This window comes from Euprymna scolopes, chromosome 29 (assembly GCF_053919585.1).
Source record: "Euprymna scolopes isolate OS-2025 chromosome 29, ASM5391958v1, whole genome shotgun sequence".
Classification (NCBI taxonomy): Eukaryota; Metazoa; Mollusca; class Cephalopoda; order Sepiida; family Sepiolidae; genus Euprymna; species Euprymna scolopes.
The window spans coordinates 45,646,333-45,661,332 of record NC_136510.1 but is presented as its reverse complement, the minus strand read 5'-3'; the positions used below and the strand labels follow the sequence as shown (position 1 = coordinate 45,661,332).

At 32.5% G+C, this 15,000-nt stretch overlaps 1 protein-coding gene across 1 annotated transcript in view; it reads right to left on the bottom strand.

The window, feature by feature from the left end:
• Positions 1-8,035, bottom strand: part of LOC145252635 (LHFPL tetraspan subfamily member 7 protein-like) — a 286,579-nt gene extending 278,544 nt beyond the window's left edge. The window contains exon 1 of the mRNA XM_080112367.1: positions 6,513-8,035. Coding sequence (XP_079968493.1) covers positions 6,513-6,954 — 442 coding nt within the window. The 5' untranslated portion in view covers positions 6,955-8,035. The remainder of the gene's footprint in view (positions 1-6,512) is intronic.
• Between the last annotated feature and the right edge of the window lie 6,965 nt (positions 8,036-15,000).

Genomic DNA, 15,000 nt, shown 5'->3' with positions numbered 1-15,000 from the left:
GATTTGACAAGTGTTTATTATTTTGAGTTCAGTTTGGTTTTGCAATTCATCATGAACTCAATGATATCCGATAGCGTTTGCAAATTGTAAATGATACCATCAATTTACTGAGAGAAACATTTGTTGAACCAATAATTTTACGAGATAAAATGGGTCAACTGGTACTGCGTTTATGCGCTTTTGATTACTTTATTTTGTTGATATGTAAACTCCCATGTATACGCTAATAAACCAGACACAACAAACCACTTCAAAGATGACAACATTCGATGCGTTATTACCACAATGCAGCATAGAGTTTGGGAAAATTGGACCTGTAGATTACGCTATATTTACGCGAGGCGTGGGCTCATATTGCTGAAATTGTATTTACATTATAAATGTCAAAAATTAATCTTTGAAATAAACTATATATTTGTTTAATACATATATTTTCTTGTCATTTATTTTTATTTAAAGTTCGCCGCCTCAAAAAAAAGACAGCCTTTACGTGTGTGTGTCGCTCTCTGAGGGCATCAGATTGAGAAGGGGGACTTATTGTCAATTAGAATTTATGTATAGCGCACGCAAAATAAACAAATAAATGGCGCAGACACGCGCGCGCACGTGTGTGTGTGTGTGTGTGTGTGTGTGTGTGTGTGTGTGTGTGTGTGTGTGTGTGTGTGTGTGTGTGTGGATGATTATGTTTTAAAAATTATATTTTAAAAAGAATACATATGTCGCTCCCCATTTGGGGGTACCATGTTGGTAAAAGGTAAAATTGTTCCTAACTCGCATTTAGGTAAAAATGTACTTTCGTATAAATAAAATAAATTTCATTCAAATCTATCGTAAAACAAAAACAAATAAATAACACACACACACACACATATATATATATATATATATATATATATATATACATATATATATATATATGTATGTGTGTGAGTGTGTTTGTGTGTATGTGTGTGTGTGTGATTTGACTCTGTTTCGATTCTAATTTTTCATCATATATATATATAAACATATATAAATATATATATATATATATATATATATATATATATATATATACTATTATGTAAAAGGATCTTTGCGTGAGTGTGTGTGTGAGAGAGAGAGAGAGTTCCCTACGAATTCGAAAACGGTTGGGTCGATTTTTATGAAAGTTCACACGAAAGTACTTTTGTCTTTGGCAGTGTTCTTAGGTTTTGTATCAGAATGTCTTCAATAAATATCGGTAATCGATAATCGAAATAATCCGATGAAAGAAGGAACAGATGGTTTTGAAAAAAGTTCACACTTTACACAACTTATAACATCACAGGTGCATTTAAAAAAAAAATTTATTGTACCACAAGCCAAAAGGCCTGACATATAAAATCAACAGCATGTTCTTTGATAGACAGGGGCGCGTTCGAAATTAATGTTTCTGTTGAAAGCACAATTGCACCATCAATTTTTACTTTTTTTTTGTTTTTGTTTTTTTTTGTTTTCATTTTAAACTTAACGTCAAGCCATTATCACCCCACAAGCAGTAAGGCTAGGCATATAAACTCAACAGTGGGTTCTTGGATATGACAAGGACGCGTTCGAAATGAATGTGTCTGTTTAGAGCATAATTGAATCATGATATTTTACTTTTGTATTTTAAACTTTAATTCAAGGCAGTATACATAAAACAATTATAAAATCAACAGTAGGTTCTCTACAGTGCAATGTAGACTCCTAACTCGCGTTCCCCTAACAAGGCATATCGTCATGTTAGACGTAAAGGCTACTATGCCTAGGAAAGATTACGAAGATATTGGTTTAAGTTACATTTAAACTTATGCATATCAGTACAGTCAGAGAAGCAGGTAGCAGGAAGGGAATTCCAAAGTCTATCTGTTCAAGGAAGGAATTATTAAAGTAGAAAGCTTTCTGGCACTTAGGTACCTCAACAGTGAAGAGGTGAGATTTTGTTAGGGATATATACGTCGAGTGGGCACACGTGAAACGAGTTCATCAAAGCGCGTTCCGTCAAAATATTTATAAAACAGGTACAGAGATGCAGCATTGTGGCGATGGGTTGGAGCTTAGTTGACAAAGTGGGACTTGTTAGATTCAAGACTCTTTTTTGGGCCCTATCAAATAGGGAGATACTAGCAGTAGATACAGCAACCCAGATGGAGCAACAATACCCCATGCATGTGCAGATTATGGCTTATTGTGGACTAAAACATTACAGGGAGGCAATTGAAGCTTCCTCCCGGTACACCGCAATGGGTCCCCAATTGGAGTAGGTAACAAATCGATTTGATTTTAAAATGGGTGGTTTCATTAAGTTCAATGTCAATAAAGATATGGGAGTGTGAAATATTCATTGATCATCATTCAATCCCGGGTAACATCGGATATCCCTACTGAATATATATATATATATATATATATATATATATATATATATATATATATATATATTAACAAAACCAAGACTTCAAAAAAGTAATTGATAGCAACAAAAAGTGTAAATCATTGTAAGTTACAATATATATATATATATATATATATATATATATATATATATATTTATATATATATATGTGTGTGTGTGTGTGCATGCATGAATATATACATATATATATATATATATATATACATGTATATACATATGCTTATACATGTATATACATATGCATATACATGTATATATGTGTGTGTGCATGAATATATATATATATATATATATATATATTCAGCCACTCTGATGATTCGTAGACGACGAAACATATCTCAGTGGATAATTATATTTTAGAAATAATACATATGCCGCTCCTCATTTAGGAGTACCAAACTGGTCAAAGGGAAAATTCTTCCCAACTCGCATTTAGGTGAAAACGCGTTTCCATATAAATAATTGAATTCATTCAATAAGTATCGCTAACAAAAATTAACAAACAACACACCCACCCACACCCACCCACACCCACCCACACACACACATACATGCATACACACACACACACATATATATATATATATATATATATATATATATATACATTAAATACAACGAAGTTACTTTGCTTTATGATACTTTCTTTTTTTTTTTTTTGTGTATAATCTTCTTTATATCAAAATCGAAAATATTGATGAAAGTTTTATAGTTATCACGAACGCTTTCGGTTCGACTGCGAATCATCTTCAGGTGTTGAGGAGGTGAATTTAAGTAGGAGCGAAAAATGGAAATTTAAAAGCTTAAAAGTGAAATATACAAAACATTGTACCGAGTGATGGAAGGTTAACGATATATAAAAAAAAAGTCGCTGAAAAGTAGACATATATATTCTGGCATAAGGATACTTTACCTCCCTTTGTAAACTCTGACCAAATATTCAAAATCACATAATATTCGCAGCCCAAACAAGATCTCCTTTCTTTGGCTAACCCACATTAGCTTTTGCGAGGAACGGTACACCTTCTCCAAGTGATGTTACCTCGCGGAGCTGGACACTCTACCAGACTAGATAAATTCTTCTCCTGGAACCCAGTAAGATCAAGAGACCAATATGAAAAATATACTACAACATATGAAAATGGTTAATTTGGAGGAGGAAATTTTTGTTCTTAAATTCTTTATGGGCTCAGTGTTTTAGAGCTAAAGAACTTTAATGGCACATTCGAATATCTATGTATTTCATATAGAGTTCAAATGTTAGCACCATGTAGTGGGCCCCTTGATTTCTGAGAACTTCGACTAAAGTAAAATAAAACAAAACAAAACTAAGTAACGTTGCCACAATCGTTCTTGTTACTTCTACCAATTATTTATACATATATGGTGACCATTTTGAATTCTTATAATAGGTACTGAACGCAAACACACCACCCAGATGTGCATGGATACCAGGGAAGATATAATCAATAACAGACTAGCGTCCTGTCGGGTGGCTGATTCAAGAGATATCCATCTTAACGATATAAAACGCTGGTTAAGTACCGTTCCCAGGTACGATATTTGTCTCCCTCCTACTGGATGATGTGACGCAAGAGTCAGGTTGCAACTCCATAGAGGAAGAGCATTCTGGCCTCCAAAAAATACCTAGGCAACCCCGTCAGCATTCCTCGCTAGGAGCGCGTAAGGCAATAAAAAAAAATAATCCCTTCTCAAAGGTAGAAGGTAAAGCTTGGGAAGGTGGACCTTTTAGAACGGCACAGGATCCGCAACATACCACAGTTAACAGGTAAAAAGCCATTTTAAGAATGGGCCATACATTGTTGATACTGGTGCCAAGGGTAAACCCCCTAAAGGGGGCAAAACAATACACTGGTGATAGGACGATTCCTTTATTTTTCCATATTCCAATACAGTTACCAATTCTGTTCTAAATTCTCGATTGCGAAACAATTACGATTCCAATTCCGAATCTAAAATTGCCTAATTACCTGAAAAGTAGGATCGGGGGTGGGGGCGAGGAGTTCCTATCTACTTTTAAATGTAAATATAAATTTTCTTTTTAATTTCATCATTGATGCTTTCCCTCTATATATAATACCTAAAAGCTTGATCACCTCATTATCATCTATATTTTAACTTGTGCCATTTTCCCCCCATTTGTTCACTGTACCATCATTTCTATGCTTATTTTTAAATGGCGTCTTACCTATATTCATTATCTAAATAGATTATGAATGTAGGTAAAAGACGCCATTTAAAATGAACTTTGTCTGTGTGTGAGTTCGTTCTCTATGGACTTCTAAATGGCTGGGCCTATTTTTTTTTAAATTTCACACAAATGTACTTTATGTGTCTGGTAATGTTCTTAGATAGGTTTTGTATCGGAATGTCTTCAATAAGTATCGAAAATCGATAAACGAAAAGATCCAATGAAAAAGGAACAGGCGATTTTGACTAAAGTTAACGCCTTCTACAATTTAACATCACCAACGCATTTGAGAAGTTTTATTGCCGCACAAGTAGTAAGGCCCACAATATCAAATCAACAATAGGTTTTTTGATATTACAAGGGCGCGTTAGAAAAGAATGTTTCTGTTTAGAGCACAACTGAACCATGATGCTTGACTTTTGCATTTTAAACTTTATTTAAAGCCATTATGTAAAATAATTTAAAAAGTTAATAGTAGGTTCTCTACAGTGCAATGTAAACTATAAGGTATTGTGAAGTAAGTCACTTTCCTCCCGGTGCACTGCAATGGGTCCTGAATGGATGGAATTAAATTGATTTGATTGTAAAATAGGCGACTTCATCGATTTCGATAACAATAAACTATGGGAAGGGTGAATATTCGTTGATCCTCAATAGCGGACAACGTCAGGTCACCCTGCTTGTTATAATCTAAAATTCTATAGTTTTACTGGTTTATCATCAGTGATTGAAAATTAAGTTTTAAATAAACAAGTGAATCGTATTATTTGGATTCCTCTGACTATTGTCCTCATTTTGAGTGTAATTTTTACAACGTTTCGGTCGATGTAACCTCCGACCTCTTCAGGTTTATCTTGTCGACCTCAGGAATGTTTCTATCGAACTCGGGAATTTGGACGGAATTTCGATTTTATTTACTTCACGGGAGTAGCGTGCTCTTGTTCCGTCAGCCATGACTGGATAGAAGTCCTAAGTAATTTGCAATTGTATTTTTCGGTCGCGCGCACTGAGGATTGAACCTTTAGAAGAATATCACTTTTTACAATTGATTTTATTTTTAAAGAAATTCCGTCCAAATTCCTTAGTTCGACAGAAACATTCTCGAATTCGACAAGATACACCTGAAGAAAGTCGATCGAAAAGTTGTGAAAATCACACCCAAGATGAGAACAGTAGTCCGATGAATCCAAATGATATGAATAACGAATCCTCATCTCAAAAATTCAGAAACAAGTGAATCGTTTTTATTTATTTTTTTTAAATCGAAAATAAGACTCATATATTTCTGATAATCTCAATAGTTTCGAGTTTTCGATTCCTAATCCTGATTAATCCTCACAGCATACAAGATACATAAAAAAAAAAACATCCGCTGTTGAAAGTATTCCTTCTGGATCACCCTTGTCACCATTCCTGGGTTCCTACGTGCGATATTTATTGACTCCCTCATCACACACACGACTAGAAGATGTGACACAAACGTCAGAAATTAAAATTCAAGAGTCAGTGCCCTAGAGGAAAAGCACGATGGTCTTCTAAAAAATACCTGCACAGACCTGTTGGCATTTCTGGGTATGACCGCCTCAGGCGATTAGCAATAAGATAACCTCCTCTTTATGGGATATGACGAAACCTGGGAAAGTGAACCTTCTAGAACTGCACAGGAGGACCAGAACAGGGAAAAGCTATTTTAAGCATGGCCTAGACTCTGTTGACTTTGGTGCCGAGGGTAAACCCCCGAAAGAGACAAAACTATATACATAAAGAGGCATCTACTGTTAAAAGCATCCCCTCTAGATCACCCTCGTTACCAGACCTGGAATCCCTCTCCCTCTATGCGGGTAAATACATACACGAAAAAAAAAAAAACTTTTTTCTTACCTGATATAGATTGTAAGTATCCACATGCTGTCGCGATCTTGTGTTCCGTGGAGGTCGGTGTTAAAAGAGCTAACACCGCCATGAGGGCCCCGATGTTCGAAAATAGACACCCGCAGCCGAAGAGCATGGCCGCCACTTGCCAAGCGGCCGAGGGGATATTCCCGAACTGGAAATATCCACCGTAGTTCCGACAAGTCGGCCGGGGAGGTCCCGGGTAATAGGTGTCCCGGTGGCAGAAGTTCATCATGCCGAACGAGTGGGTAAAATCCGGATGCAAGAACCAGAACGGTTGGAAAAAGCTGAATGTGCAGGTGACGGCCACCATGATAGAAAGCATCGCCCACAGCCACGTAATGGGCGACACCATTCGAAAACAACGGTTCACGTAGACTCGGAGATACATCTCGAGTTTGGGCGCAGGTAAAAAATGCAGAAAAGTCATATGAATCGGAGTATTTACTTATATCGTCCAAAAGTTTGTTCTTTTTTTTATTTTGTGTGGAGGGTTACTTTGAAAATAGATTGACCGTGGGTTCAGACTGAGGAATCACCATTCTGTCCTCATAACTGGATCTTCGTAGACTTTTTTTTTTTATAAGAATTCCATTGTTAATTAGTCACCGTATAGGTATAACGAGATAATTCAAACATGTTTTTCTTCTGCATCCAAACCGCTTTGAAATAAGTGTTCCGCGTGCATTTATATGCGTATGCGCGTACATATATTTAGCCAGTCGTAGTTATTATTATTATTATTATTATTATTATTATTATTATTATTATTATTATTATTATTTAACCATATTTTATGAAATGATACAGAATGATTCAGTTTCTGTAATCCTGTTTTTCCGCTTTCCGATTAATCTCACAATATTCGCTGCGTTGCTATTGTTATGGTTAAAAAAAGATAACAAATGTTTGTAATTCGTGTTTGGAATTTTGACATTTGCGCACGCGTTCGCTCGATCGCGCGAGCACGTGCGTGCGCGTGCACGCGCGTACAAGGCTTTATGTTATAGATGTTATTATACAGCGATATACTGATCATCCATAGATACCGTAGGTTTCAAAGTAGGTAACAAATCCGACTTGTTAGGGAATATAATCGATATTGCCTTTGTTATATCCCGATATATATATATATATATATATATATATATATATATATATATATATATATGACAGTTAAGCTTCACAGAGGCTTCCGCGTTTCATCCCGTAAGAAATCGTAATGTTGTATGCACACACGCGCATGTGTGTGTGTGTGTGTGTGTGTGTGTGTGTGTGTGTGTGTGTGTGTGTGTGTGTGTGTGTGTGTGTGTGTGTGTGTGTGTGTGTGTGTGTGTGTGTGTGTGTAATTTAAGTTCAAATTAATAAAGCAGTAAGTTAACTTCTTCGGATTCACATGCTTTTTTTCTTATTTTGTATTACAGAAAAGGGTGTAGATAGATAGATAGATAGATAGATAGATAGATAGATAGATAGATAGATAGATAGATAGATAGATAGTAATTGGGCGATATATATATATATATATATATATATATATATATATATATATATATATAGAGAGAGAGAGAGAGAGAGAGAGAGAGAGAGAGAGAGATATGAAGAGAATTATCGAGAATTATAGATAAGAGAAAGCATTCTTGATAGGTCTACATTTAAAGAATCCTTCAATACTTCTTTTTAAAAAGAAAGCGGTAGGAGCGGATAGATAGATAGATAGATAGATAGATAGATAGATAGATAGATAGTAAAAGATTATCCCCCCTCCAAATAATTCAAATATAAGAACTACAGCGTAAATCTGTCTTTCGCACACGTTTGGTTCTACGTGAACTTCATGAGAACGTCGTCAAAACAAATCAAATATAGATGCCTGTACACCCATGCGCGCTGCCGTGTGCGCGTGCGTGTGTGCGTGTGCGCGCATGCGTGTCTGTGTGCGCGTGCGAACAGACGAGCGTATAAAAAAAAGTGGAGGTTTTGTTTATACAGAACGATTAAGGTTTAGCGCAGATGCGATACTTCGTCACTTTTAATAAAAATAGCAGTTTTTCATCAAAAAAAAAAAAAGAGAGAGAATTTAGGGATTCTTTTCTTTTTACATAGATGATTTGCATAGAATTCAAGCACGTTGTTGCTTATAGAAAAGATGGGTTACATTTTTTTGATTAAAAAAGTTTAATGTTTTATTCCTTCATCATTTTGTTTTGTTTTTTTGTTTGTTTTGTTTTTTTTTTAACCTGAAAAGAATTTTACTTCTTTCGTTTTCTTCTTTTTAAAGAAATAGTTAAAACATCATACGCATATAAATAAAAAAAAGGTTTTACGTTGAAAAGTGTATCTTTTTAATCACACAAACAAACTTGGGGTTTTCACAATAATATTTTCGTTTCTTTATACTTGAATTATTCAATTTTAACAAAATCTTCAGCATTAATTCAATAGATGATATATTTAATCAGGAAAACAAGTTTTCAAATTTTAACATCGTAACGATCGATTTCGAATGAGTGGGAGTTTGACGGCATTGGAGGGAAAGTAATAAACCGGTGTTGTATATATATATATATATATATATATATATATATATATATATATATATATATATATATATATATATATATATATATCGAGAGAGAGAGAGAGATGTGTGTGTGTGTGTGTGTGTGTGTGTGTGTGTGTGTGTGTGTGTGTGTGTGTGTGTGTGTGTGTGTGTGCGTGTGCGTGTGCGTGTGTGTGTGTGTGTGTGTGTGTTCCTTGTTACTGTTAAAAGCGTTTACCGTTAAATCACGTCTCCGCACGTGTTCTCATCTCCGATCACATCAAAGTTAAGTAACTTTGAGCTCGGTCAGTATTCATATGAGTGTCGATTTTGGAATACTGTAGGCTGTGAGCGAACACTGTGCCTTAGGCATCGATATTAGAGTTACTGGAGGGTTGGGATCTTAAACTGTTGACAGCCTTAACCGTTTTGCTCAACGTTATAAAAGCGGAGTTAAGTGCCAGTACTAATTTTTCCCGGTTAGGGAGACAAAAAATTTTAAAGATTCCAGGGTGATATATTTTTCATTTATGATAGCGATCAAATGTTTAACTTGCTTTTAAAATATATAAAAGTTATGTTTAATTAGAAATTCAGAGATTCCTATGTTTTAAGTAAATAATTTAAAAAAAAAAAAAAACATTTTATAACTTCAAAAATAAGTTATATTTTTGTACGCTGAAAATATGTTGTTTTTTTTTTTCTTTTACAAAAATGTAAATAAATTTTTAAGTAATAGATTTTATTAAGGGCTGTTTTTCCTGGTGTTTAAGAGTTTAGCGTATGAATTTTTCTATGTGTAAAACAGTAAATGTGTTCGTTTGTTTTTGTTGTTGTTTGTTTTTTTTACTAAGTTAAACGCATTTTATGCTTTCGAAAAACTGCATTTTTTTTTGCTGTTTTTTTTTTTACTTTGACAAATGTTAGATGTTTTAATTTGCTTATTATTTAAGTATTATACTTCCGAAAAATTAAGAATTGCGTTAGATCTATATCGAGTGTAAAAATAAATTATTCATTTAAAATATATTGAAATTGATATTTGAAGAGGGGGGTCTATTAACGAATCTGTTCTGGCTTTATATCATCTTTCTACCGGGCAATGCCGGTACACGGACCTTGCTGGTCTAATATATATATATATATATATATATATATATATATATATATATATATATATATATATATATATATTTATTTATTTATTTACAGAAAAGTACATGCTTTTATTTACTTGCCTTCACACTGGAACACAGTTAGTCACAAGATCAGTTTAAAAGAAGCACTCTGGATTGCCTCAGTCTAGAAGGACTTCTTCGTTGGTCGAGAACAGGTACTACACTTTGTTAACGTCCAAAAGAATTTATTTGCGTAAAAAAGCTGAAAGATTGAGTTTTTGTTTTGTTTTTGTTTTGTTTTGTCTTTTGGGGGGGGGGGAAGTAGAATAAAATTTCACGTAAAAAGTAAAAAGTTTTTCCTTAATATATTTGTTTGTTTTTATAGAAAAATAACCTGGAGTAAAAAATAAGTTGTTGTTTTTTTTTTTAACTCATCAAATAAGGTTTAAAAAAAGAAAAAAAAGAATTCTATTTGCATAAAAATGTTTATTTGTACTTGGAAAACTTTCATTTACTTTGAAATGGCTTGTGACGTAAGGATTAACGTGCTGAATTTATAATCAGTTCTAAATGACACTCATCTGAAAGTTACAGGTTCAATCCTCACTGTTGGGCGATACTAAGAATACAATTTCGAATTACTGAAGGCTTCTACCTGGCTATGATTGACGGAACGAGAGCAAGCTACAATCGCAGATAAAATAAGGAGTTCTGCGCAAAATTTCGTGCAGATTCTCAAATTCGACAGAAAGTTTTCCGGTAAGACGCACTTGAAGAAGGTTGGAGGTTACATCGGCCGACACATTGTGAGAATAGCATATAAGATGAGAACAGTAGTCCAAATAATTTTATTTTATTTTGTTGTTTGTCTTTTAATATTTTTTTGTTTGTTTTTTTCGCCGTTAATCGTAATTAAATTGAATTGGCTTTTTAATAAATGTATATAAATGCAAATACTTTAGAAATTATATTAAGCTTCTTTTTTTTTTTTTTTTTTTTTTTTTTTTTTTTTTTCAACTTTCAAATTTAGATGGTGTTCGTATACTAACGCTCATTTGCGAAGAATGTTTCTTATAATCCGTTAACCCCGGAATTAGACAAAGTCGAATTACTTTTGTGACTATCGCGTTCGATGAAGAAGAAAGATACATTAACGGGCGAAATGGCGCTAAATATAAAGCGTTGCAACAGCGTTTGTTGATGAAACGTCATCAAAGAGAAGAAAGAGTAAAAGAAATATAGGAAAAAAAAAGAAAAAGAAAGAAGAAACGGAAGATATAAAAATATGTCAATAGTAATGGAACAGTAAAAATCTATTTTTATTTTATTCATTTATTTTGTTGTTCTAATTTTGTTTATTTATTTTATTTTCAGCGTGTGAAATCAAAGTTTATTTCGTGTCAAAAACAAAGACGTTTTTTGCGCAAAAAGCAAACAACATATTTTCTCAATAGAAAAATGTAAATGCTCCAGTGGATACATTTCAAACGCGTGTAAACGCGCGAGTTATTTTTTGCGTAAAAGGTTAAGTCTGCATGCGCGTGCAGATTTGTCTTGTTTGTTTTGCGTCCGTGTCAAAACCGTTTGTTTTGTGAAAAATAAATAAATGCTTTAGTTACATTAAATTAGAAGTGTTTTTATTTACATACAAAAAAAAAAAAAAAAGAAATAGATTGTTTGCCCAAACAAACACATTAAAAAAAATGTTTGATTCGTACAAAACGCTGTGAATTATCTCCCCGTTCAAGAAAACGTGACGATTCTATTCACGTTAAAATTTTTGTTTCTTCTTTTGTTTTTCTACGTAAAATGGAAAGGTTTTTTTGTGCGTTAAAGGCAGGTTTTATGGGGCGCTATAACTTTAAAAGAACAGGATTTCTTATTTATTTTTTTTTACTTAAGAAACGTAAAAGTTATTTTAAAAACACAGTAAATATAGTAGAGATCAAAGACTTAATCACAATTATCTGTATGATAATTTGCATAAAAAATTTTTTTAACAGTTCATAATAAATTAATGTTTGATGTTATTCATTTGTAATTTTATTGTTCTATTTTATGCATATGATTTTTAGGTTTTCTAAATTGTATTAGATTTATATTAAACATATGTAATATAATCTTATAGTAAATAAATGTAATGTAAGTTGATATTAAATATATGTAATGTAAGTTTATATTAAATATATGTAATGTAAGTTTATATTAAATATATGTAATCTAAGTTATATATTTAATAGACGTAATGTAAGTTGGTATTAAATATATGTAATGTAAGTTGATATTAAATATATGTAATGCAAGTTGATATTAAATCTATGTAATGTAAGTTGATATTAAATATCTGTAATGTAAGTTGATATTAAATATATGTAATATAAGTTGATATCAAATATATGTAATGCAAGTTGATAACAAATGTATGTAATTCAAGTTGATATCAAATATATGTAATCTAAATTTATAGCAAATATATGTAATCTAAATTTATATTAAATATATGTAATCTAAGTTTACATTAAATATATGTAATCTAAGTTCATATATGTAATGTAAATTATATACTCACAAAGAATGCTTAAAGTGTGATTAAAAACCACGAAATGACAGGGTCGTTTTTTTTTTTTTCATTAGTTTGTTTGTTTATAATATTGTTTGCAGAGGATAATGCTTCCCAAGTGAGTGACAATGTCTAAGTGATTAACGACACGGTCTAAAAACCTGGGTATACAAAGTTCGAATCCAGTTCATTCCACAGAAACACTTTCATCAAGCACACAACCTATAGACATATCTTGTGTATAACCTCATAGAAAGAAAGTAAATAAAATAACTCATATTTCATAAAAAGTAAATATTTTTTCACTATTTCTATGTGAAAATCTGGAAAATAATTTTTTTAAAATATATTAGTACTTGGTAAAAAAAAAAATCTTAGTAACTTAGTAATTGAAAAATAATTTTTTTAAATATATTAGTACTTTGTAAAAAAAAAAATCTTAGTAACTTAGTAATTGGAAAATAATTTTAAAAAATATATTGTAAAAGAATGATGCGACTTTATAGTGCTGGGGAGGTTGCGCACTGAATCTGATAAAAACACGCACTAACGATCTCGAGGTGCCTGGTTCGAATCCTGTTGGCTCTACAGTACAATTTTTATTATTGGATACAAGCAACCGTTACGTGGTTCCTCTTTTAAGTACTCGGTTCTAAAAACAATTTGGACGAATTGGTGTTAACGGCAAGATGAAGCGGTTAACAAAAAAAAAAAAAAAAAAAAGCCATGGCACGCATGCGGATGAATTCAAATTTACGTTATACAATGCGAATCAATCACTTAAACGTCTATATTGATGTGCTGCTATGGCAACAGTACTGATTGACTTTAGAAAAAAAAATAAACTAATTCATGGTATCTTCTAATTACTAGTGTAAACGGAAGAAAATCGAAAAAAATTTTTATTGAAAAGGTAATTTGTTTAGTGTAATTATTTTTATTCTTCGCTGTAATCAATTTTTTGGCTGGTATTTGTTTTTGTTTTTTGTTCGAAACATGTATTTTATTGTGTGTGTGTTCGTGAAACTGTGTACGTGTGTGCGCGGTAAACGTTTGAAATCTCAATGAAATTTGGTCGAATGTAAACAATTTTTCCTTTCTTTTTCTTTACACTGTTTCCAGAATGTTACGTTTGGAGAACGCGTTCGCATCTAAGTTATAAGTTATATATATATATATATATATATATATATATATATATATATATATATATATATATATATATATATACTTTCTTTTGTTTTACATAAACATTTATATGTCGCTACACATTCATAAGCATGTTTCGGTCAGTCAGTTACAAGTAACTAAAGACCTCTTTAGGCGATATTGCTCTTATACAAACGTACAATTCGGAATTATATATATATATATATATATATGTGTGTATGTATGTATGTATGTATGTGTGTGTGTGCGTGTTGCAAGATAAAACGTATTGCTTATTAATTTTAATTTTATTATTATTATTATTATTATTATTATTATTATTATTATTATTATTATTATTATTATATTTTTGTGAATAGAAGATTAACGCCTTAACCGTACTGACTGTGGTTGCAAAAAAAATAAAATGTATTAAAATTCCTCGATATTTTTTCTCACAAATGATAGATTCTCATAATTCGACAGAAAATGAAGGTATTCCTCCCCATTTTAGAGTTAAATGCTCGGCAATAAGAAAGTCACAATGTAAACAAGTTATTTTTTCTTTGTTTTTGTTGTGTTTTGTTTGCTTTTTTTTCGGTTTTTGTTTTTATTTTGTTTTTTTTTGTTTTTAATGTGAGTCAAATCTCTGCCTCATTTTAGTTGTAATATTTTTTTAATATAGTTTTCTCACTATTTAGATACAATTTCGATGTTTAACGTGGGGAGGCGTCGGTTCGTCAAAAATAGGGCACGCTAGATTGTGTACAAAAACTGTATAATTCCGCCGACACTCCTACATGCGGCAATCTATATAGACATCCTCCACCCAAAAAAGGAAGCTGTAATTCGTGGAAGGATTCCTCTGAGATTGATGAGATACTACACTTTGATCTTATGCGATTTTTTTGTTTTGTTTTGTTTGTTAACGCGAACAAAAGGTGTGTTCTCTATGTGTGCGCACGCGCGTGCGTACGTGTGTGTGTGTGTGTGTGTGTGTGTGTGTGTGTGTGTGTGTGTGTGTGTGTGTGTGTGTGTGTGTGTGTGTGTGTACGTTGACAACCTCAGTCACATTTAAGTTGCCAGTAAGTAAATAAATATTTGAAA